Raw genomic sequence first — 23,249 nt, forward strand, 5'->3', positions numbered from 1 at the left:
CATTCCTTGGCCTCACCTGTAGCCACCCCAGACTCTGGTATGCACGTGGCAGAATGGGTCTGCCACTCCCCTGCCTCAGCAAGAGCTTCAGTGTGTACAGATGGCTCTGCGGCCTTAGGTCAGAGGCCATGGTCAGAATCAGGAAGAACCAGTGAACCAAGGGTCAGGGCACATCGCAGGTGACGTGGCCATATCTGGTACTGCCCTGGGAACACACACATTCTCCTTTTCATCTTCTGACTTAGCCCCACATGACCCTACAGGGAGGAGGGATAAGAAATCTGCCTGGGGGGGTTGGGGATTTAGCTCAGTGGTAGAGCGCTTGCCTAGGAAGCGCAAGGCCCTGGGTTCGGTCCCCAGCTCCGAAAAAAAGAACCAAAAAAAAAAAAAAAAAAAAAAAGAAATCTGCCTGGTTAGGTCTGAGGGAACAGGCATGGAGAGGCTAGAGGTGACAGGGCCCAGAGGTTTTATCACAGATGTGGAGACGGAGAACATATTCTTTTTTTTTTTTTTTTTTTTTTTTTTTTTTTGGTTCTTTTTTTCGGAGCTGGGGACCGAACCCAGGGCCTTGCGCTTCCTAGGTAAGCGCTCTACCACTGAGCTAAATCCCCAGCCCCCGGAGAACATATTCTTGAATCCACAGGACAAGCTCTCTCTCCCATGTCCTGGGTCTAGGACCTGCAGTGACAGGAGAAAGCTTAGGGAAATGGGGGCTGGATGGTCAGAGGTGGGGTGTAGACCTGACTGAGACAACATCCCAAGGCAGTGCCTTCCTTGTTGGGCCCAGGAGGGGGCAGCACGCATGGGTCTGGCGGCAAGGCCCCCACAAGCTGCTTCTTGACCAGGAAGGAGCAGGAGACTTCTGAGCAGGCACCGAGGTCGAGCCTTGAGGGAAAAAAAGGCTGTGCAGAGGTAGTGGCAGGGGAGCTGGGAAGAGGCAATGGGGTAGTGACAGGAAGCTCCTAGACCTGCCGCGTTTGGCCGTCTTGTCTCTGGCCAGTTGGCCAGCCTGCAGCTCATCCGTGTCAGTGGCTTCTTTCCTCACTTCTGCTAGGCAGCCCTCCATGAGCACCCCGACCCTGAAGGTCTCTGTAGTTCCAAAGGCACTGGGTGTGGTCTGCTCACCCAGCCTCAGGCCAGGAGAACTCTGCCCATGTTGGGAGGTTACCTTCCTCAGTGGTGGCTCCACAGAGCTAGGTAAACCCAGGTGTCGAAACTGGTTCCTTCCCTCCGGCCAGGAGAGACCCTTCTGGTAGCCCTGCAGCCTGGATCCCTGGACCTGCCCTCATGTCATCCGGCTTGATGTGGGAATCGAAAAGCTTTAGCGACTGTCAGCAAGGAGACAGTGAGTCACTTGGATCGTCTGGCTGCAAGGTGCTTTACGGAGTTGATTAGGTCTGTAATTAGAAGGCGCTTGTTTTCTTGCTTGAATAGAGAGGAAGGGGGGAGGAGCTGTAAAGCCAGATAGGTACAGCCTGTTCCCCATGCATGTAAGGACTGCAGTGTGGCCCAGCATAACTTCTTTTGGATTAAGGGCAGAGGCAAAGATGGGCCTCAGAAAGCAGCCCACTCCAGGTCTATCCTAGTCCCTCTGGCTGGCCTGGGAGACTTCCTGAGTCCTCTGGAATGGTTGCAGCCTCACTGGGGGTCTGGGTCTGCCTTGCAGGGGACTTCCTGATGCTCCTTTGCACCTGGACAACTTCAGAAAATGCCAGTGCCAAGTTTGCCCCCAGATGGTTTGAGAGCTGAGTAAGGTGGCTTTGAGACATCTCTGCTTTGTATAGCCACAGTGGTGGGAACCTCATTTAGCTGGCACAAGACATTGGAGGCTGGGGATGTGCAGGAGGCTGGGGTACAGATTCCCTGGCCTTCTGTTTGCCTGCACGGGAGACACTCCTGTGTCTTGGTCAGGGGCAGGTTCTCGGTGATCCAGGCCCGGAACAAGATCTTGAATTTTAACAAGACTATGTGCCAGCAACCACATTTACTATTCACAGAGAATCCATGCAGGGTGGGCTCCCTGTGCACATGTGACATGTAAGTGACACCAATCAGTGGCATCTGCGGTGCAGGTGATGGGGCCCTGGCACTGACACTTTATAGTTTTGGCTTCCTAGCAGACTTCAGAAGCAACACTTCCACTGCCCCGAGGTTCCCAGAGCCTGAGGCTCCCAACTCAAGCCTTTCTCCTCCTGCCTTTGCTGCTCTCTCTCTCTGCATCCTGGCCTCCCCTTGTCCGTGAGACCGGTGGCTGTGACTTGACCTCTGTGTGAGCTTTCAGGGAAGAGTAGAATGCCAGTACAGAATAGATGGGATGATTCGGTGCTACCACTTACTGTCATTTACAACACTGTGTTAGCTTTTGCCCTGTGTCCCCTCCAAGTGATTCCTGCAGACTTCAGATTCTCACGGTGGGGTAGCCTTTGGGGAACTGTGCCTGCCCCAAGGACTCCTACTGGTTCTGCAGGCCTCTCTCCTTGAAGGTAGCAAACCTCGCTGTCCCCTGTGTAGCAGCAGAATCACAGAATATTGAGACCCATGCAGCCTCCACCTGGCCTTGGTTCTCCCAGCAGACTGAATATGGCAGCCTTGCTCGAGGGGCTCGACAGAGGCCATATGAGTTAGTGGGAAGTTAGAGCAGGTCCTGCCCTTGCCCTTACCCTCAATAACACCTCTCCAGAGCCCTACTGCCTCTGTAGAGACAAAACCCCAGTGGTGTGGGATGTGGAGGTGCTATTAGCCAAGGCTTTTATATCTGTCAGTCACCTTTTGAATGTTCAGAATCATGTGAACATGAGTTCCACCCTAGCCTCTGTGAGACTTGAAGGCCAGCAGGACCACTGTGGGTGACAAGAGCCCACCACAACCAACCAGTGTTGTCTGACTGTGAAGTTGGTCACCAAGTACCGTGCTGGGCTTGTGGAAGGACCCAAGAGTCAATGTACAGCCTCTTCCGGCCTTGTAGATTGGCTGAAGAAGAGGGCAGGGAGGCTTCCTGGAGATGAACACTCAGACTGCTCTTGGTAGTCTTAGGATTTCTTTTCTCGAAGTCTACCTCAGATGGCCTCAGTTTTGTGGTCTGAAAACTGAAGGCTTTTTCTTAAGTCAGGGGCTCGCAGGCTTGATGTAGAGATCCCTGGCAAACTTCCTGGGGCAAAGGATCGAGCTTGCGCCTGTGTTTCTGATGCAGCAGAGCCAGGCTGTGTCTGAAAATATTGTGTACCTAACTCGTGTGAGGTACCCCAGCTGTGAGGCTGCTGACTACCTGAACTTTAAGGGGTACATTACGGTATGGGCTCCTCTCTGCTTGTTTTGGGAGTTTTCTTGAGTTCCCATACTCACAGCAAATGATTTTTTTTTTCCTAAGAATTACAAGGAAACCACAGGTTTCTCTCTCAGCCATCCAGAGTAGGCAGTCCCAGGATGCAGCCCTGCCTGCTTTAGCACCAATTCACTGTCCAGATGCCAGTTACAAATGTTCCCTAGACCCTGTCTGTTACTCTGGTGTTGTGCTGGTACGTGGTGCAGGCTTGACAGTTCTTCAAAGTATCCAAGGTCAGTTCCATCCCCCTCATCTGCTGTTACTTGGCCAGACAAGCCTTCCCAGTGAACCATCAAAACCAAATAACCATCTTCCAAACGCCTCTCTTGCTGTATCTCTTAGCTCCTCTGCTTAGAGCAGACTCCAAGCTCTTACATCATCATCGTCATTGTCATCGTCAGCAGCAGCGCACTATACAGTAACCCTACAGCATACACAGATTAGCACAGCCCTCAGATTACTGCCCCTGCTAATCCCTTAACCTCTCCATGCATCAGCCTCAGAAGCTGGCCTCTGCTGCCCTGAAGGGAGTTCCTTGGCTCTCCTCAGGAGTTGCGTAGCTAGTGATCAACAGTTACACGTATCTATCATTTACCCTCCGTCACTTCAGCTGTCTTGACCACAGGCTCTCTCTACTTGCTCTTGAGTTTAGCCTCCTGCTGGGTACAATCCCAGGAGGCCTATGATTGGGGTACAGAGAACCTACACTGAGTGAGGGCCTCTGGAGTGAGATCTAGCATGCAAGGAGCAGGTGGTAAAGAAACTCTCATCAGAGCTGCAGTATCGGGGGGAGCACCAAGCTGCCCAAGCTCCACTCCTTGGGGCTTCTAGTCAGCCTTGCATGCACATAGATATATTGCCACCTGGGATATATCTTACACCCTCGTTCTTCTTTCCCAGGAAGCTATGCCCCAGACATCTGTGGTCTTCTCCGGCACCCTTGGGCCCAACTGTAACAGACCGGTGCAGCCTGGCATGGGGGAAAGAGGAGGTGGGGCCAGCAGCGGCTCCAAGGACCTCATTTTTCAAGATGGACGCCTCACTTCCGGGTCCTTGGAGGCCTTGATGGAGCACCTGGTCCCGACGGTGGACTATTATCCTGATGTGAGTGGCTAAGACCTGAGGGAGCTGGAGCAGTGGCAAGTAAAAGGAAGGGGAAATCGGGGCTCCAAAGAAGGCCTGCTTCTGGGAGGAAAGGGAGGCCCAAATGGGGCTATAGAGTTAGACAGAGCGGGGAGGCATGGGTGGGTGGCAGGGCCAGAAATGTCTGCTGGGCCTTCAGCACCTTCTACTGTGCACATAAAAGCTGAACTAACTTCCCCCTGTCCCATTAGATAAAATTAGGAAGCACACACAGGTCCCGCCCCTGGAGGAAGGGAAGGCCAGCATCAGGGTCCTGTGACCTGGTAGCCCAGATTACTTCCTAGAGCTCATCCTGAGCTGAGAAGCATGGATTCCCAGGGAAGAAGAGCCACCCCTTCTCTGAGGCATGGGGATGCGGGAGCCGTTCCCTGCGTGTCCAAAGCCTTCTTCCTTACCTCAAGATGGCATCGGGCATTCTGGGAACAGAGAAGGCAGTCTCTTGTCGTGTTTGGCTCTCCTTCCACCTCTGATGGCTCTGAGCCATCTCTCCAGCCTCTCTTCAGGCACTTGGCTTCTCTGTCTAGGAAGGCACCCTTGCCCTCCCTGGGCTCCAGGAGGACAAGCCTTTCCTGTCCTTCCTTCCTTCCCTCCATCCATTCTATACGCCCTGTCTAGGACTAGTTAGGGCTGACTATAGTTCTGGTGGTACAGAATGGGTGGTGAGAGACTGGGACAGAGGAAGCCTAGGTCCAGAAGAAACCCATGGCAGGGCCACAGTCCCTTAGCCCCGACTGCTATGAATCCGTGATCTTGAACCAAAGCATGGAAAGAGCCCCAGATGGGCTATCACAGAGGATTCTAGCCTGCTACTACTCAGCTAGTTCTCAGAACGTTGTGCCCTGGGATACCCCGTACAGGTTCCCAGGGTGGGGCAGCAGGTCAAGAAGTAGAGCGGGTGTCCAGCAGAGCATTGGGTCGTCTTCAGAGTTTCTGATCTTCCCTCCTTGTACAACTGCTGAGCATACTGTAAGAACATACCAGAAGATCTCTACTTCTTGTGGGGTGGAGATAAGAGCCCAGGATGTGACCCTAATATGCTCTTCAATTACAATCATCTGGGGTGCCTGAGCACTGACACTGTTCACCCCAGGACAGGTCACGGGAAGTTTGCAGGGTCAGAGGAACACCTAGTGTCACAGGGAGGGCTACCTCCCATAGCCTTGCACACCCCTGTGACACGAACATGTCCTGCTTCAGGCTGCGTGCACCCTCTGCTGACTAAGCCCAGCTGGCCTCAGATTGGAGCAAGTAAATTCCTGTCCTGTGGCTTTGGAGAAGGGGCCTAGGGACCTAGGCTGCCCAGCTTACATCAGCCAAATGGGGGTAGACCCAGGTCCAAGCATGATAGAATCCCTTAGAGGACTCCAACCTGCAGTGCCACCTGCCCATGGGCAGGAACCTATGAAGATCCTGTAAGAACAGATCCATGGAAGACACAAGTCATGAGAACCATTGATCACAGGTTGTCACCTAAGCAACCTGGCAACAGGCCTGGAGGGCCACTCTCCCCCATTTTGGGGCAGGACAGAGGGTACTGGTGAATTCCAACAGAGCTGTGCCTCTTAAGTGTGCAGACCTAGTGATAGAAAGAAACAAGGTTGTACAAGATAAAGGAAGCCGTGTAGGCAGAGAAGCCGGGCCAAGTACAGCCAGGCACACCCACGGGAATGCTCTGGTCACCATCCACCCTCTCTCCTTCCTCCAGCGGACATACATCTTCACGTTTCTCCTGAGTTCACGGGTCTTCATGCCCCCTCATGACCTTCTGGCTCGAGTAGGGCAGATCTGCCTGGAGCAGAGGCAACAGCTAGAGGCTGGGCCCGAGAAGGTAAGCCACTGAAGGGGTGATGGTCCTTTGTCTTCTAGGTTGAAGAGGGGCGGTGAATAGAGAAGGTGGGCAGGGTACGAGTGGGTCAGCCTGGAGGTCCGGTACAGGCAGAGCTGCTCTGCCCTGCAGCACCCCTGAGGAGTGGCCCCTCGGGCCTAAAGGTGCAACATTAGAACTAAGTCGCTGGGATTTAGAGCTGGTGCCAGGCTTGTACCCTCCCGAGGTGAGGGCCCACAGACAGCTGGCTTCCTATCAGTGCCAGGTTCCCTGAAATGAGGTTATACAGCAAAGGTACCAGAGGGGGTCTTAGTCACTGCTACCTTTGTGGGGGCTGTGCCTTCAGGATAGCAACCACTCACACAGGCACGTTCAGTAGTCCCAGTGGTCCTTCTGGATTGAGACATTTGGGCAGGAAGCCACCATTACTCTGATGCCCTGGAGGTCAGAATCCTGGGTCAGTATCCGTTGGCCCCAGTGTCCAGGACAGGTGCTAGACTAGGCTAGACTGAGCCGGGCAAAGCCTCGTGACCCTGCAGGTTGGGTCTGAGGAGAGTGGGCCCTCACTGCAGTAGGGATCTTGAAGCCGATACTATAGTTTGGTTTGGGCAGTGGCAACAATGCTAAACCAATTAAGGCCTGGAAGTAGTCATGGCGGTGCCAGAGGGCTTTGGCCTGTGTGGGCACAGTTGAGTCTCTTGAGTTTCTCTGATTTCCTCTCTGGGGCAGAGGCTACCCAGGCATTTTGAGCAGAACAAATAGCCTTCCCCAGCATACCCCACCCCGGAACCCAGCCCTGTAGCCCTGTGTTTGGCTTCCTCCTCAGGGCTGTACCTCCTCCCAATACCTGCCAAACTCACCTTTGGCAGAGAAGGGCAGAGCAGTTTTGCATCTACTGTGATCCTTCTTGGCTGGATGCTTTTTAATGGGCCATGTTTAACCATTGCAAGTAAAATTGTTTTCTGTCGTGGTGGTAGTGCGTTTTGGTTTTGAAAGTGAATTTAAGTGAAAAAGTCCACTTCAGGGAAGTAAGAGGCAAATGCAGGCCACACACTCTGGTGTAGCCACAGCAGCATCTCACGTGCACACGGGGGCTGTGTGCCAAGCACAGGGCCTGGGGAGGGCATGGCACTAAAGTAAGGGGCAAGCTCTCAAACTCTTACTGTTGCCATTGTATAGTCTCCTCTGACTTGGGGGGTCTCGCACATCCCCCACTGTACCAGGCCAAGCTGAAGTCCTTCTCTACCAAGATTGTGCAACTGTTGAAGGAGTGGACGGAGGCCTTCCCTTACGACTTCCAGGATGAGAAGGCCATGGCGGAGCTCAAGGCCATCGCACACCGCGTCACTCAGTGTGACGAGGTGAGGTCCTCTCTTGGTCCTTGGCCAGGCTGCTTGGGTATTTTTACTGGGGGACAGTTTCTACAGGGATATCCTCATATATGGTCCCTTTCCTTGGGACTTCCAAGAGGGTAGCATGCACAGGCAATAGCTTAGCAAGGCCAGCAATGGGCAAGATGAATCTGTGTCATCCTAACAATTGTCCTGACTCTGCCCCTGCCTGTGGCACCCCCATGCCTTTGTAGGATCTATCTGTCTGCTCTTCCCTGCTCCCAGACTTGTCTTGGCCTTGGCAGAAACAGAAGCTGAGAAGCTGCATGGCCTCTCCCCAGGGTGGAGAACCCTGTGCTTAGCAGCTCCTGTTTGCTGGGTAGGGATGCCTGGGGAGAGATTCTTGAGAGGCCAGTGAGCCTAGGATACCCCACCCAGGGAGAAAACCCTTCTTGGGGTGTTTTCAGCAACTATCCTGACAACCTCTGGGAAAGTTGCTTTCCAGACCCATGAACCAAGTTCTAGCCCTTCCTTCTGCCCTCTCCCCTGGCAGGACAGTTCACTATACCCTTCCTTCTCTGCAGTCCCAGGGAGCCGCTCTGGGCCTAAAGGTGTACTTAGGTCTGGATAGGTGGGTCGGAGTTGAAGGTCAGGTATAGCTCTGGACTTGAGATGGGGCTCTTGTGTGGTGGCGGTGGTGGCCTTGTCAATCTTCTCCAGCACCTGATGCAGCCAGCCCTGACCCTCACAGGAGAACGGCACAGTGAAGAAAGCCATTACCCAAATGATACAAAGTTTGCTGCTGTCCCTGGCTGCCCGAAGTCAGCTCCAAGAGCTGCGGGAGAAGCTCCGGTCACCAGTTGTGGACAAAGGGCCTGTCCTTAAGGCCAAGCCACCAGCCGCCCAGAAAGACATCCTGGGTGTGTGTAGCGACCCCCTGGTGCTGGCCCAGCAGCTGACTCACATCGAACTGGTCAGTGCTGCTGCATGCTCCGGCATTGTATGGAGTGGGGTCGGGCCACACTTGCCATTGCTTAGGCAGTGGTGCTGCAAGGATGCCTCTCTGCTGGTCAATCTGGGCCGTGCAAGGGAAGCTGGCTTGCTAGCTCTTGCCTTGACTGTTGCAGTCAGTTGTGTATTTATCCACCGGAGCAATGGGTACTTCTGTCTGGCGCTGGGTCTGTAAGAATGTGTCCTTGTGTGAGTGGAAGGGGGAGGGTAGCACGGGCCTCCGTCACACTCCCTTGAAGCTCCGACCTCTCTCCTTGTTGTCCCCTGTTGAAGGAGCGGGTCAACAGTATCCGCCCTGAGGACCTGATGCAGATCATCAGCCACATGGACTCCTTGGACAATCACAGGGTACGTGTGGACACTCTGGGAGGCATGGCTGGTAGCTGGCCTAGCTGAGCCCGGCACTTGCACCCTAACATAGGCTGGGTGTGGGCCTTACCTAGTATGCGATATGCACTTTTGAGTACTGGATATGCCACCCAATAGGTGTGGCTGTGGCCTTTCAGGGACTTAGCATGGAGCTTAGCGATAACTATACAGAGCGGTGCATCATGGGAGAAGCCAGTTTGGACCGATGAGTTAGTCTGTCAGAACGGCTGAGGAACATGTAGGCATGGTCCACGCCAAGCTTTGGCCTTGAGACTTGGCTAACCATGGTAACTGGCTTGTCCAAGCAGGGTCCCCAGGGCTCCCTGTGACACACTTTGTCCCTCTAGTGCCGAGGAGACATGACTAAGACCTACAGTTTGGAAGCCTATGACAACTGGTTCAACTGCTTGAGCATGCTTGTGGCTACAGAGGTGTGCCGGGTAAGTTTCTGCCATAGCAGACCTGGGTAAGCCAGCTTCCCCGACCATCTCTGCAAGGCTGACTCCTTCCCTCACAGAACTCAAGTAAATGCACGTGGTGTCCACTACCAGGCTCTCAGCCTGCTCCTGACAGCCAACTCATAGATACGACAACGATATCCAAGTCCCCATCTCTGGAGTGCTCTCCTTGTGTCCACAGCTACTGAGCTAATTATAGTGACTTTCATTGTTCTCAGTCTATGAGGCAGTGGATGAAGATGGAGCAGTGTTAGGATACAGACAGACAGACAGACAGACAGACAGACAGACAGACAGACACACATCCTATAGCCCCAGAAAGTGCAGCCCCCAGGCGTTTGGCAGTTAGGTCCAATGCCCTCCCTGCAGTCTTTGCCCAGTGGCCCCCTGGCGGTTCCATACTGAGGCAGACCCACTGTTTCCAGGTAGTAAAGAAGAAACACCGGACCCGGATGCTGGAGTTCTTCATTGATGTGGCCCGAGAGTGTTTCAACATTGGGAACTTCAACTCCATGATGGCCATCATATGTGAGTGTTCAGGCACAGGTGGGGCTGTTTCTGTCACCCATTCCCTCATGGCCTGACCTCTGCCCATGTCCCTCTAGCTGGCATGAACCTCAGTCCAGTGGCACGGCTGAAGAAAACGTGGTCCAAAGTCAAGACAGCCAAGTTTGATGTCTTGGAGGTACTGGTGTCTGACCCTCCCCCATCTTATTTTGTCCAGAGGGTCCTGGGCAGCAGGGGGTGGGATCTTTCCTGTCACGGTTATGCAAATGGGGCTGGCCTCATAGGTGCTGGACACTTGAGCTCTCCTTGGCCCTGTTGCTTTGGATTTAGCTCCTAAAGCGATAGCAAGAGCTTGAACCAAGTGATGCCGGCCACCAAGCAGTCACTGTCTCTCGATTCCAGGTCACCTATGTCCCCAGGGGCTGGCAGACAGGTCATCTGAAGCTCTGCATAGATGTATTTGGTCTCAGGCACTTTGTGTTTAGAAAACACGGGGTAGTTATGCCTCATGGAGCGGGCAAGGCCTGAGTGGTGTTGGTTTGAGAAGTGGAGCAAAGGAAGGCTCTAGAGCAGCATTTCTCGACCTTCCGGATGCTACAACCCTTTAACACAGTTCCTCATACTGTGGTGACCCCAGCCATAAAACGGTTCCGTTGCTTCTTCATTACTGTAATTTTGCTACTGTTATGAATTTAATGGAAACACCTGTGTTTTCTGATGGTCTTAGGCAACTCCTGTAAAAGGGTCAGTTGACCCCCCACGACCTACAGGTTGAGAAACACTGCTTTAAAGGACCAAGGACCCAGCAGGGCACTCAGGGCTGTACCGCTCCTCTATAGGTCTCCAAGTCCTGGAGGCTTAGCGGGGGATTTGGGCCTTTCCTCCCCCTGCCGACTGCTGGGCCCCTAGGACTGTGCCCTCTCCGTTGTTGTCTCACAGTCCGCAGGGCAATCCTCACTCCATCTTCCCTGTGCCTGCAGCACCACATGGACCCCTCCAGCAACTTCTGCAACTACCGCACAGCCCTGCAGGGGGCGACGCAGAGGTCCCAGACAGCCAACAGCAGTCGCGAGAAGATTGTCATACCTGTGTTCAACCTCTTCGTTAAGGACATCTACTTTCTGCACAAAATCCACACCAACCACCTGCCCAGTGGGCACATTAACTTCAAAGTGAGCCCAGCCCCTTGAGGTGCCAGCGTGGGTGGGGCAGCCAGAGCTTTCCTGTAGCGCTATGGCCACCAGACAGTGGCTTTGTAGCAGGGGGTTAGTGTCCAAGTCCCCTCTGAGCTCTAGAAGGTCCTTCAGGGCCAGATGAACTAGGAAGGGACGCTGTTCACTCAGTCCTAAGGTGCAGCTCCTGTCTTTCTGGTGGGGACAGCAGATCTCGGAGCTTGTTACCACAGGGTCTGCATTTATCCAGGGTCCCAGTGCTGACTCCACTAAGGAGGCAGAGGAGAAGCCATCCTTAGGGACTTGGGGGTGAAGAGGGGCTTAGGTAAAGAAAGGACTGGAGCAGGATTCCAGAGAAACTGGAGAACAGAGCAAATGTACCGTGGGAAGCGTAGGCACATTAACGTTGAAGTTGGATACTGTGCATTCATACTAGTGCCCTGGTAAAGAAGCCTGTGGCTTGTTCTTCTGGTGTCGCTCCCCATGCTGGGTGTGGCTGGGGAGTGCCTAAGGCTGGAATGACAGAGGGGCCTTCTGGGTCCCCTGTGCAGGAGAGACACAGGCCCTGTCATAAGCCTAATTGCCTGTGCAGGGGTGCAAGACAGAGTGGCCTCAGGAATTTCTGCCATCTCTGATGCTCTACAAGCTGCCATAGTGGCAGCCAGGTCGGCACGCTCGTCTTCCTCCTTCTGGGCCTAACAACGTAAGCAGCAGACAGCTGCAGGAACCGTGCCTCTGGCTCAGATGCTTTAAGTTTGTTCGTTCAGGTGAACATACCGTTGATGTTTTTGTCCTTTCAGAAATTTTGGGAAATCTCCAGACAGATCCATGAGTTCATGACATGGACACGGGTAGAGTGTCCCTTTGAGAAGGACAAGAAGATTCAGAGTTACCTGCTCACGGCGCCCATCTACAGCGAGGAAGGTAAGGGTGTGTCTTTGACAGCTCAGTCATCTCCCCAGGAGCACAATTATTCCAAGCCCACCGAGGCTCCTTGACCTTTTGAGGTGGCCGGAGAAGTCAGTCAGGGCCTAGTTAGAGTTCCTGGTCTTCTTGTCCTGGACCCCCTGTGACCCTGGAAGGGCAGCCCACCTATGGGGGTGCTGGCTCTCAGGGGCTCTCCTCCTCAGCTCTCTTCATCGCCTCCTTTGAAAGTGAAGGTCCTGAGAATCACATGGAGAAGGACAGCTGGAAGGCACTCAGGTAGGACATGCCAGGAACACCTGAGCTGGGGAGGGAGAGGGTGGGGTGGGCCAGGTACACCTGAGCTGGGGAGGGAGAGGGTGGGGTGGGCCAGGTACACCTGAGCTGGGGAGGGAGAGGGTGGGGTGGGCCAGGAACACCTGAGCTGGGGAGGGAGAGGGTGGGGTGGGCCAGGTACACCTGAGCTGGGGAGGGGGGAGAGGGTAGGGTGGGCCAGGTACACCTGAGCTGGGGAGGGAGAGGGTGGGGTGGGCCAGGTACACCTGAGCTGGGGGGGGGGCGGAGAGGGTGGGGTGGGCCAGGTACACCTGAGCTGGGGAGGGAGAGGGTGGGGTGGACCAGGTACACCTGAGCTGAGGGGGGAGAGGGTAGGTGTGGGCTAGGTACACCTGAGCTGGGGAGGGAGAGGGTGGGGTGGGCCAGGTACACCTGAGCTGGGGAGGGAGAGGGTGGGGTGGACCAGGAACACCTGAGCTGGGGAGGGAGAGGGTAGGTGTGGGCCAGGTACACCTGAGCTGGGGAGGGAGAGGGTGGGGTGGACCAGGTACACCTGAGCTGGGGGGGGAGAGAAGGTAGGTGTGGGCCAGGTACACCTGAGCTGGGGAGGGAGAGGGTGGGGTGGGCCAGGTACACCTGAGCTGAGGGGGGAGAGGGTAGGTGTGGGCTAGGTACACCTGAGCTGGGGAGGGAGAGGGTGGGGTGGGCCAGGTACACCTGAGCTGGGGAGGGAGAGGGTGGGGTGGACCAGGAACACCTGAGCTGGGGAGGGAGAGGGTAGGTGTGGGCCAGGTACACCTGAGCTGGGGAGGGAGAGGGTGGGGTGGGCCAGGTACACCTGAGCTGGGGAGGGAGAGGGTGGGGTGGACCAGGAACACCTGAGCTGGGGAGGGAGAGGGTAGGTGTGGGCCAGGTACACCTGAGCTGGGGAGGGAGAGGGTGGGGTGGGCCAGGTACACCTGAGCTGGGGAGGGAGAGGGTGGGGTGGACCAGGAACACCTGAGCTGGGGAGGGAGAGGGTAGGGTGGGCCAGGTACACCTGAGCTGGTGGGGGAGAGGGTAGGTGTGGCAGAAACAGATCTGGCCCTCCCAATGGCTGGTTTGGTAAGATGCTGAAGACTGGGCTGGGCTGGGCTTTCTCCTCACAGAGATATGGGCTTGCCCTCTGCCTGCTCAGAGGAGCCTGAGGCAGCCCCTTCTGTCCACCTGCAGGACTACTCTCCTAAACAGAGCCTGAGGACACAGCCTGCGGATGCCAGATGAAGGATAAAACAGAATCACGTTGAAGTTGTGATGGGTATAGGATAAGAGTGGCGAGGCCTCACTGGCTGGGGTCCATTTTGTATATAACTTTTATGACCAAGAAAACCGTAATTATCTCACGCATCAGCCTTCGGCGCTTACACAGTCCTCTCTTTTTTTGTTGTTGTTGTTATTTATTTTAAACGGGGCAGGGCCCTGTTTTGGGGAGGGGCGGGAAAGAGTATCATGGGAGATGGTAACCATGGTAACACCTTATTCTAATGAAATGTAGATTTTTATTTTCTACTTTTGATGATTAACATCCTATAAAGAAAATTTAAAATAACCCAACCAAAACCAATGTGAGCCCTGCCTGCTCGGACGCCTCTCCAGCCAGTGTCTCTGATGTTGGGGTTAGTGCCTTAGAGGGTACTGGGGGTCCAGTCTTCCTGTTCCATTGTTGGAACTGAAGCCAACTCTGTCCTGTGCCACAAGGAGCCCACCCTCAGCAGCCTGGGCCACCAGGTTCCCACAGGAAGGGCTGGAGGGGCCAGGCTGTCTCGTGTGCACACTTCTGGAAGGGAACCTTTCCATAGGGCTTTCCAAAGTTTACATTTTCATTTTCCTTTTTCAGGGATTTATGGGGTTGGGAGGGGCAAGGGGACGCCTGACAACATATTTTCTGTGAGAATATGTTTGGCAAATCATTCTTCAATTGTGTTTTAGAAGAGGTTTTAAAAAAAATGCTGTGACGATCTCGGGAGAGCATTGTAGTGCTGTCAGTCTTCCAGGCGCGGAGACGCTGCAAGGGAGAACGCACAAAGCAGACTCGAGGATGGCAAAGCTGTGTCTGAAGCGGGTACACAAAGAGAAGGAAAAGAAAAATGGGTGTGTGGCACACAGCCTCCCCTCCCTCTGGTAGGAACCCCCCTCCCCCCATGGGTAATCTGAAACTCTATCAGCCAGGCAGCCTCCACCACCCGGAGCACTTCCGGATTAAACTGCCCAACACAGAGCAGTGCACTTCTGATCCAAACAGGGGATTGGGGTTCATCTTTCCTGTCGACTTCCTGGCGTGGACCCTGGGTCTTACGGATCATGGGTGGGATGGCTCTGTCCCTCAGACAGCTGGAATATCTACACTGACTTGCTTGGCTTGGGTGGGAGCTGCCAGTCAAGAGGCCCAGTGTGGAATGGATGGTCCCATTCCCAGAGCTTCGTTAGACAGCCTGGAGATGGCTGGCCAGGCCATCGGGAGGTGGGCGAAGTGGTCACTCTCAGCCTTGGGGAGCCGAGTAGCTACACTGTATTGTCACAGTGTGTTTGCACTTTTCAGACCTTCTAGCCGGTATAGATTGTATATTGATGGTACATATCGATTTGTTTGTGTCTTTGAGAGAAAGGCTGGAAGCTTGAGAATATATATTTGGAATATAATGTTCGAGCATTTTCTGTACATGTGTTAAGAGCCTTCAGTCCATGTGTGCTTCAGGGGTCACTGGTTCCAGTATCTTCTTGAGAAAGTGTCTACATTGCTATTTTACCGCCCCGGTTTGATACACACTCCATTCGATGTTTTGGTATTTGGAGTTGATCTCTGATATAAAGCTGTACCATATGCAGGATGTCAGTTGTGGTGTGACTGGATGTACTTGCATCAATAAAAGAACATGTTGCTCTTCTCCCTTGCCTGTGTGTGCTAAGGAGCCCGGAGTTAGGGAGGAGGTGGGAGGGACTGCAGGAATCCCTCAGCTTCAGCTGGTCAGAATCTCTTGTCCTGGTAAAGCGCAAGTTTCACTTCCAATGACTCTAGATTCAGATATATCACACAAAGGGGCCTGACAGAGTCTCCAGGGGATGCTCAAGCTTCCCTCTAGAACTCAACAAGCCACCTTTCCATATCTACATTATATAGGTGCTGATTTCAAGTTCCCCCAATAGCTTATTAAGTTTCAAGTACTCCACGGCTCTCTGTCCCAAAACTCCAAAATCTTCTACCTCTCTCCCCGAAAAAGTCCAAGGCACAAAAGTCATATGGTCAGGTCCATCACAGCGACCCCACTCTTGGTACTGATTTCTGTCTTAGTTTGTTTTCTGTTGCTGAATGAACAATGGGAACAAGAGCAACTTTGGTCTAAGTTGCACAGCAGCCTGCTTAGCACCTTGGACACGCTGACGTGTCCTATGCTGTTTTGTTCAATTCATATTAGTCAGCATTGTCTACAGGAACAGAATCCATATGTATATGATATATTATATGTAATTACATATATTATTAACTGGCTTATGTTACAATAGTAACAATGATTTTCTCACACTGAGTGACTGTGAACCTGGTAATTATTTAACCCTCATCAGTCAGAGTAACGCCACAGTAGCTGTCACCCTGGGGAGGCTGACAAGCTAGTAGTTAAGTCCATGAATCTGGCTGTCTCAGCAGTCCCAGTCTGGCACATAAGACCTAGAATCTTCCGGGAGAGTCTCAGTCAATGATAGAAGCCTGGAAATATTGGAACTGATATCAGTGAAGGGACCGTCAGGAGCAATAATAGGTTTCTTTCTCTCCATCAGTGACGCAGAGATAAGCCAGATTCAACCAGATTAAAAACAGATAAATGCCAGTTTGCTAGGAGGCACCTCTCCATCTGGTTCACTGATCTCACAGGAGCAGGTAAGCATCCCGGCTCAGCAAGGGCATGTTATAGACCTTAGGCGAGGAGTGATGACGTGCCAGCTAGGAGCTGGGACTGTGGTAAAACACGGAGCCCCTGGGCGGGCACTCTTGGGTGGATTGCCGGAAACGCAGAGACTGGGAGTGATGACATATTAGTCTGGGGTTTTCTCCAAGCAGATGGGCAAGTTTTCTCTGTCTGGGAGGGGTTGGGGGTGGGTTTCCCAGCTTGTGCAGGGGTAAGCAGGGGTTCCAGCCTAACAAGCAACAACAGGGCAAACCAACTCAGGGCGAGGGAAGGCCAGCGAGCAAACCCGGAACTGTCTTTCTTCGGACACTGAAGGATGCCCCCAGACTTGGATCATGTCTTCCCACAGGACAATTCTTCAGCTAAGGCTTCCTTTGCAGGTGACATTTCAGTTGTGGCAAGTTAAAATCCAAAGTAAACCATTAAAAAAAAATTGGCAAAAACAAAACAAAACAAAACAAAAACCATGACCAAGTATTTCCCAAGAGATGGCCAATGACCAGATGCTGTTACCCACCACCTCGTCCCTAAGAATAAACTAAATTAAAGCCAAAATGGGATGTTCACACCTACCAGAGGTTAGACTTGACATTTTTGTTTTTTATTAACTAAAGACATGAAAATTAGCATGTAGGGAGGATTTGAAGCCACTGGTCTCCTGTGACTGATAAGGGTTATTTACTGCAAAGGACCGGAAATAGTTTGCCAACCCTGACGAGGCTGACAAAATCAGAAAACACAAATAAAAAAAATCAGAAGACACAAATAAATGATACCAGTAATGACAACGAGGTGGCGTTAGCCTAAATTCTGCCTACAACACAGAAAGCAAGATGATAGTCCAAGCAACTTTGTGGATTTCTTCTAAACTTAATTTTACCATCATAAAATTGTATCCAAACAACTCACGCAAAGCTGAGAAAACTAGGAAAAAAAAAACACCAGAAAAATCAAATAGCTTTGTACTTATTAAATAAATTGAACTTGTGGATAAAAAACAAAAACAAAAAAAGTGGCTTCCAGGCCTTTGGTCCCCTCCCCCCCAACTATTCATGGAAAAACCCAAAGTTTTTTTTTTTTTTAAGAAATATTTATTTTTATTTAATGTGTATAAGCGTCGACCTGTATATATGTGTATGTACCATGGGCATGCCTGTTGTCCTGGAGGCCTAAAGATGTTGTCAGATTCCCTGGAACTGGAAGCAAATCCCGTGGCTTGCCATGAAGGTACTGGAAACGTACCTAACCCAGGTTCCCTGCGAGAGCAGCTGGTGCTCTTAACTGCTGAGCTACTGCTCTGTCCCCCAATACTCCGTTTTTACAGTCTTCTGGAAGCAGTCAGAGAGAACACTCGTAAGTCTCCTTGGGGTGTGAGATGGGGTCTTGGAGTTACACATGGTTGTTAGCTGCCAGTGGGTTCTGGGAATCGAGCTGGGCTCCTTGCAAGAGAAGTCAGTGCTCTTAACCCTGGCCTCAACCTGAGCTCTTGTGTCAGCTTCTCAGTGCTGGGCCATGCCCACTGGCAGTGGCATTCTTACCCGGAAGTGCTTTCTAAGGATGGCATCGCTGTTTGAGAGACTTGTGTGTTTTCACAGGAGTTTTAGGATTTAAAAAGAAAATCATTCTGTGAAGAATCCCATTGCCATTTTGATGAGGCTATGTTAAATCTGCACTGGCTTTTTGTAACACAGCCATTTTAATAGTATTAATTCTGCCAATACATGAGCGTGGGAGGCCTTCTTGTCTGCTGTGTCCTTTCCAATTTCTTTCTTCAGTATCTTCCAGTTTTTATTGAGAAGATTTCTGTCCTTGTATTAGGGTTATACCTACTTTCTATTACACTATTTGAATAGGACCTCTCCTCCATAAGTGGTTCTCAACCTGTGGATTGCAACTCTCTGATGGTTGAATGTCCCTTTTCCAGGGGTCACCTAAGTGCAAAATTATAGTTATGAAATAGCAATGAAATAGTTTTATGGTTGGGGTCACCACAACCTGAGGAACTCTATTAAAGTGTTGCAGCATCAAGAAAGATGAGAGCCACTGCCCTAAATGGTTTCTCTGAAGCTTTCTTATTGTCATTATAGGAAAGCTCTGGACCTTTGTAGAAGAATTTTGTGTTTTACCACTTTGCTGAAAGTCATCATTGTGTTTTTGTGGGTTTTGTTTCTGTGTGTTTGTTTTTTCCCTCATTAAACATTGTTTTGGTTGTTGTTGTTACTGTTTGTTTGCTTGTTTTCTAAAGAGAGAAAGAGAAAGAAAGGCCATGGAGTTGAGTGGGTGGGAGGTGGGAAGGATCTTTGAGGAGTTGAGGGAGAAGAAATTGATCAGAATATATCATATGATTTTTTTTCCAAAAAGAAAAAGAAAAACGATCAGTTCTAAGACTTTTCTGGTGGAGTTTTTAGGGTCTTTGTTCGATTGAGTGTATATACTGTTCCTTCAGTCTCCACTTTATTAATTTCTTCCCTGATCATTCTGTCTGTCTGTCTACCCACCCTATCTATCTATCTATCTATCTATCTATCTATCTATCTATCTATCTATCTATCTATCTACTATATCTACCTATCTAGTATGTATGTATGTATCTATCTGTCTATCTATCCTTCACTTATTTCTTTTGTTACCTATTGCTTTTTTTCTTTTTATTACTTTTATTTTTTTTACAGTCCAATCGTAATCCCCCTCCCGGTCTACCCTCCCACAGTTCCTCATCCCATCCTTCATTCCCCCCACTCTCCTTCCCCCCCCCTACTGCCCTCCCAATGCAGAGAGGATGCTCCCTTGCCCCTCTGCCAGGCCTCCCCACCCCCTCTCTGGGGCTCAAGTCACTGCAGGCTTGGCTCATCTTCTTTCCTCAGGCCAGACCAGGCAGTCCTCTGCTGTGTGTGTGTCGGGGGCCTCATATCATCTGGTGAATGCTGCCTCGTTGGCTCACTATCTGAGAGATCTCAAGGGTCCAGGCTAGTTGAGACTGCTGGTCTTCCTATGGGGTCGCCCTCCTCAGCTTCTTCCAGCCTTTCCCTAATTTGACCTCTGGGGTCCCCAACTTCAGTCCATTGGTTGGGTGTAAATATTTGTGTCAGTCTTGGTCAGCTGCTTGTTGGGCCTCTCGGAGAACACTGTTCTTATTTTTCTAAGACTTTGAAGTATTTCTCCAGGTGATTTGAGATCTTTCTGATTTCTTGTTCATTTATTTTAATACAAGGGCTCATATGTTTCAGGCTGGTCCCAGTTTGCTATGCATATGAGGGTGACCTTGAGACCCTGGTCTATCCCATTGCCCAGTGACTCCTTACTGGACATGTGTTTGAGGCCTGCTGGAGCCCTCTTTACTTTTTTTTTTCTTTTCTATTTTTCGGAGCTGGGGACCCAACCCAGGGCCTTGCGCTTGCTAGGCAAGCGCTCTACCACTGAGCTAAATCCCCAACCCCCCTCTTTACCTTACAGCTGCCTTTCTTTGCATACCAGAGGCCTCTGCTGGCCACACTCAAGTTTGCAGTCTGTAAACTGAGCAGATTTTCTCACCTTCCTGAGACTCCTCAGATGGTACCCCCAGGGGGTACTAATGGTTCAGCTTTGGGGTGGGGGGAGCCTCCCAAGGCCCCTGAGGGTGTGGGAATCAATCAGAAGCTGGGATCATTTCAGGCAGAGGACTTGTCTTTTTCCTTTCAAAAGCTCTGGGGTATTAGTCACCCTGCTGTAGGAATGCAGCTGTGTTGTGGATCACGTATATTCCTGGAACCTGAGTGACTCTTCAGCAGCGACAGGTAGGTGGCTCCAGAGAGAGGTTGATCTACTGGCTGGGCTCAGGTTCAACACTAGGCAACTCAGGATGATGGTCAGCTGATGTGATCAGCTCCTAACCAGCAAGGAGAGGCTAGACTTGTGTATCTATCTACTGCATGAGCCGAGCCTGCTGCTGCTGTGCCCTTTCTTGTCAGTGTCTGGGTGTTCTCTTCTCCGCAACTCCGTCCAACTTCTGGTTGTTCTCCAGATCTCAAGTCTCCAGAGCAGCTCAGCTTTTTACAAAATAAATATGTCTATTAATTTTTTGGAGAATTTCATAAAATATATTTTGATCACGTTCACACCCAATTCTTCCCCCTTAACTCCTCTGAGATCAATCCCTACACCTCCCTGCTCCATTTTACATTTGTATCTTTTTTTTTAAAGTTTAATAACCCATTGACTCCAAGTATCCTGTGTCTGTACTTCTGGACACTGGGGACACCTACTGGAGCATGGTCAGTCTACCAGGAGCTACAGCCTTAAAGAAAACTGACTTTCCCTACCCCAGAAGCTATCGATGGTCATAGTTCCTTAGCTAGGGGCTCATGAACTCCTTCCCATCCTGTGCTAGACTGTTGACTGTGCGGATGTCTATAGCTGCCTGAGTTCACAAGTGTCCAGGGAGGGCCTGTCCTGTCCAGAAGACACTGTGTTTGCTCCGGTCACCCCTAACATCTGGCCCTTACAGTCTTCCTACTCCTTCCATATTGGTCCCCAAGCTTTGGGGGCAGGGATGGGGGTTAAAGATTTCCTACGTATTCTCTACCCTTTGACCCCTTGTGCATTTCTGCATTAGCCACCATTAACTGTGCAAAGAAATTTCTCTGATGGAATTCGCACTCATCTGTGTGTAGAAAGAAACACATTTAGAGGGCTGTCTGGTGCTATATCTGCTTAGCAAAATCATAGTATTAGTTTCAGCCTTCAGGTCTGATGACCTCCCCAACAAAAGGTTCTTGGCCAGATTTTCAGTACCAGACACCATGTGTTTCTTCCTGTGGAACAGGCCTTAAACCCAAAGGAAAGTCTGGAAAGTTGTTGGTTATCCCCACAACATTTATGCTACTATTCTCTAATGGAAAAGAATTGATAGAATTACACACACACACACACACACACACACACACACACATATACACACACACTATTCTCTAATGGAAAAGAATTGATAGAATTATACACACACACACACACACACACACACACACACACACACACACCCCTATCTAATCTATCTATCCTAAAACTCCTGTGAAAACACACAAGTGTCCCAAACAGAAATGCCATCCTTAGAAAGCACTTCCGGGTAAGAATGCCACTGCTGGCAGGCATGACCCAGCACTGAGAAGCTGACACAAGAGCTCAGGTTGAGGCCAGGGTTAAGAGCACTGACTTCTCTTGCAAGGAACCTAGCTCGATTCCTCAATGTCATTTTTTCTTTATGGTCAAATAAAATTCTACAGTATATAGGTACCATATTGTATATAGGTACCATACTGTATACGGGCACACACTGTATACAGGGACCACACTGCATATGGGCAGCACACTGCATATAGGTACCACACTGCATTGCCACTCATCAATTCATAGACATCTAGGTTGTTTCCATGTTCTAGCTACTGTGGGTGGGCATGCGTGTCCATAGCAGGAAACAGTCTTTTGGGTATATGCTCAGGAGTGGCATCATTGCGTCATAAGGTGGACAGATCTATTTCTAGTTTTCTGAGGGATAGCTATGCTGATTCCCACAGCAGCGAATCAAACTTTTCACTCCCACCAGCAATGCACCAGGAGTCTCCATTTGTCACAGCCTCCACACTTGTTCTTTTAACTGGGATATTTCAAAGTAATTTTAAGTTGGATTTCTCTGACAGCTAACACTTTAAAAAATATTTCTTAGCCATTTGTACCTCTTAGAACTGTTTTATCGGTGTTGAACTTTTTTTTTTATATTAACTTGAGTATTTCTTATTTACATTTCGAGTGTTATTCCCTTTCCCGGTTTCCGGGCCAACCTCCCCCTAACCCCTCCCCTTTCCCCTTCTTTATGAGTGTTCCCCTCCCCATCCTCCCCCCATTACCACCCTCCCCCCAACAATCACGTTCACTGGGGGTTCAGTCTTAGCAGGACCCAGGGCTTCCCCTTCCACTGGTGCTCTTACTAGGATATTCATTGCTACCTATGGGGTCAGAGTCCAGGGTCAGTCCATGTATAGTCTTTAGGTAGTGGCTTAGTCCCTGGAAGCTCTGGTTGCTTGGCATTGTTGTACTTTTGGGGTCTCGAGCCCCTTCAAGCTCTTCCAGTTCTTTCTCTGATTCCTTCAATGGGGGTCCTATTCTCAGTTCAGTGGTTTGCTGCTGGCAAGAATGCGCAGTGACCTGCTGCATGTCTGAACTTTCCAGGCCCACTGAAAGTCAGCGAGAAAAACAGCGGGCAGAGAACAAAAGAACAGAACCCACAGCTATAACAATAGGGTTAGACTGGTGTTGAACTTTTTGAGTTCCTCATACATTATAGACACTAATGCTGTGAATGCGTCTGGCAGAGACTCTTTCGAATTCTGCAGACTGCCCTGCCAGTCAATGAACAGTTCCTTTTGCAGTACAGAGGCGTCTGAATTTCACGAACGTCCACTTGTTGCTACTCCTTCTTCAGCTTCAGACCTAACTTCGCGGGTTTTGATCAAGTTGGAATTGGTTTGTGTGAAGGTTGAGAGAACAGGTCAGTTTCATTCTTCTATATGGAGATACCTAGGTTTCCCGACACCACTGTTTAAAGTTCATGTTTTTCTTTCCTCAACACTGTGTTTAGCATCTTGGTCAACATCAGGTGGCTGTAGATGCACTGGGTCCTCTATTCTGTCCCACTGATCAGTGGTTTTTGTGTGTGCCAGCACCATGCTGGTTTTACTACTAAGTTCTGTAGTATACAACTTGAAATCAGGTTTGGGCATACCTCTGGCAAGACTTTTATTTTTTCAGTACTGTTTTGGCTATTTGGAATCCTCTGAGGTTCCATATGAATTTTAAGTTTCTTTTCTCAATTTCCATGAGTGTATTATTGGGACTCTGATTAGTATGGCATTGGGTCTGTGGTTTGCTTTTGGCTAGACGGCTATTTCCACTATTACGTCTGCCAATCCATGAGCATGGCTGGTATTTTCTGGTACTT

At 50.8% G+C, this 23,249-nt stretch overlaps 2 protein-coding genes across 6 annotated transcripts in view; one reads left to right on the forward strand and one right to left on the reverse strand.

Annotated features, from left to right (window-relative positions):
- Positions 1–15,264, forward strand: part of Rasgef1a (RasGEF domain family, member 1A) — an 81,307-nt gene extending 66,043 nt beyond the window's left edge. The window contains exons 1-13 of one of the 3 annotated variants that reach the window (XM_087657637.1): positions 841–1,395; positions 4,223–4,426; positions 6,171–6,293; positions 7,514–7,651; positions 8,373–8,594; positions 8,906–8,980; positions 9,349–9,441; positions 9,885–9,987; positions 10,065–10,144; positions 10,947–11,138; positions 11,939–12,062; positions 12,269–12,341; positions 13,551–15,262. In XM_087657637.1, coding sequence (XP_087513763.1) covers positions 4,229–4,426; positions 6,171–6,293; positions 7,514–7,651; positions 8,373–8,594; positions 8,906–8,980; positions 9,349–9,441; positions 9,885–9,987; positions 10,065–10,144; positions 10,947–11,138; positions 11,939–12,062; positions 12,269–12,341; positions 13,551–13,575 — 1,446 coding nt within the window. In that variant the 5' untranslated portion in view covers positions 841–1,395; positions 4,223–4,228 and the 3' untranslated portion in view covers positions 13,576–15,262. 3 annotated transcript variants of the gene reach the window in all.
- A 3,368-nt stretch (positions 15,265–18,632) lies between these two features.
- Csgalnact2 (chondroitin sulfate N-acetylgalactosaminyltransferase 2) overlaps positions 18,633–23,249 on the reverse strand; it is a 37,333-nt gene continuing 32,716 nt past the window's right edge. For 2 of the 3 annotated variants that reach the window (XM_087656929.1, XM_087656934.1), the window contains exon 8: positions 18,948–20,304. In XM_087656929.1, the coding sequence (XP_087513055.1) occupies positions 20,177–20,304 (128 nt within the window). In that variant the 3' untranslated portion in view covers positions 18,948–20,176. Of the gene's footprint in view, positions 20,305–23,249 lie in introns of all 3 variants that reach the window. The other variant, XM_087656928.1, reaches the window with a different exon arrangement.

This window comes from Rattus norvegicus, chromosome 4 (genome assembly GCF_021556685.1).
Source record: "Rattus norvegicus strain SHRSP/BbbUtx chromosome 4, alternate assembly SHRSP_T2T, whole genome shotgun sequence".
NCBI lineage: Eukaryota > Metazoa > Chordata > Mammalia > Rodentia > Muridae > Rattus > Rattus norvegicus.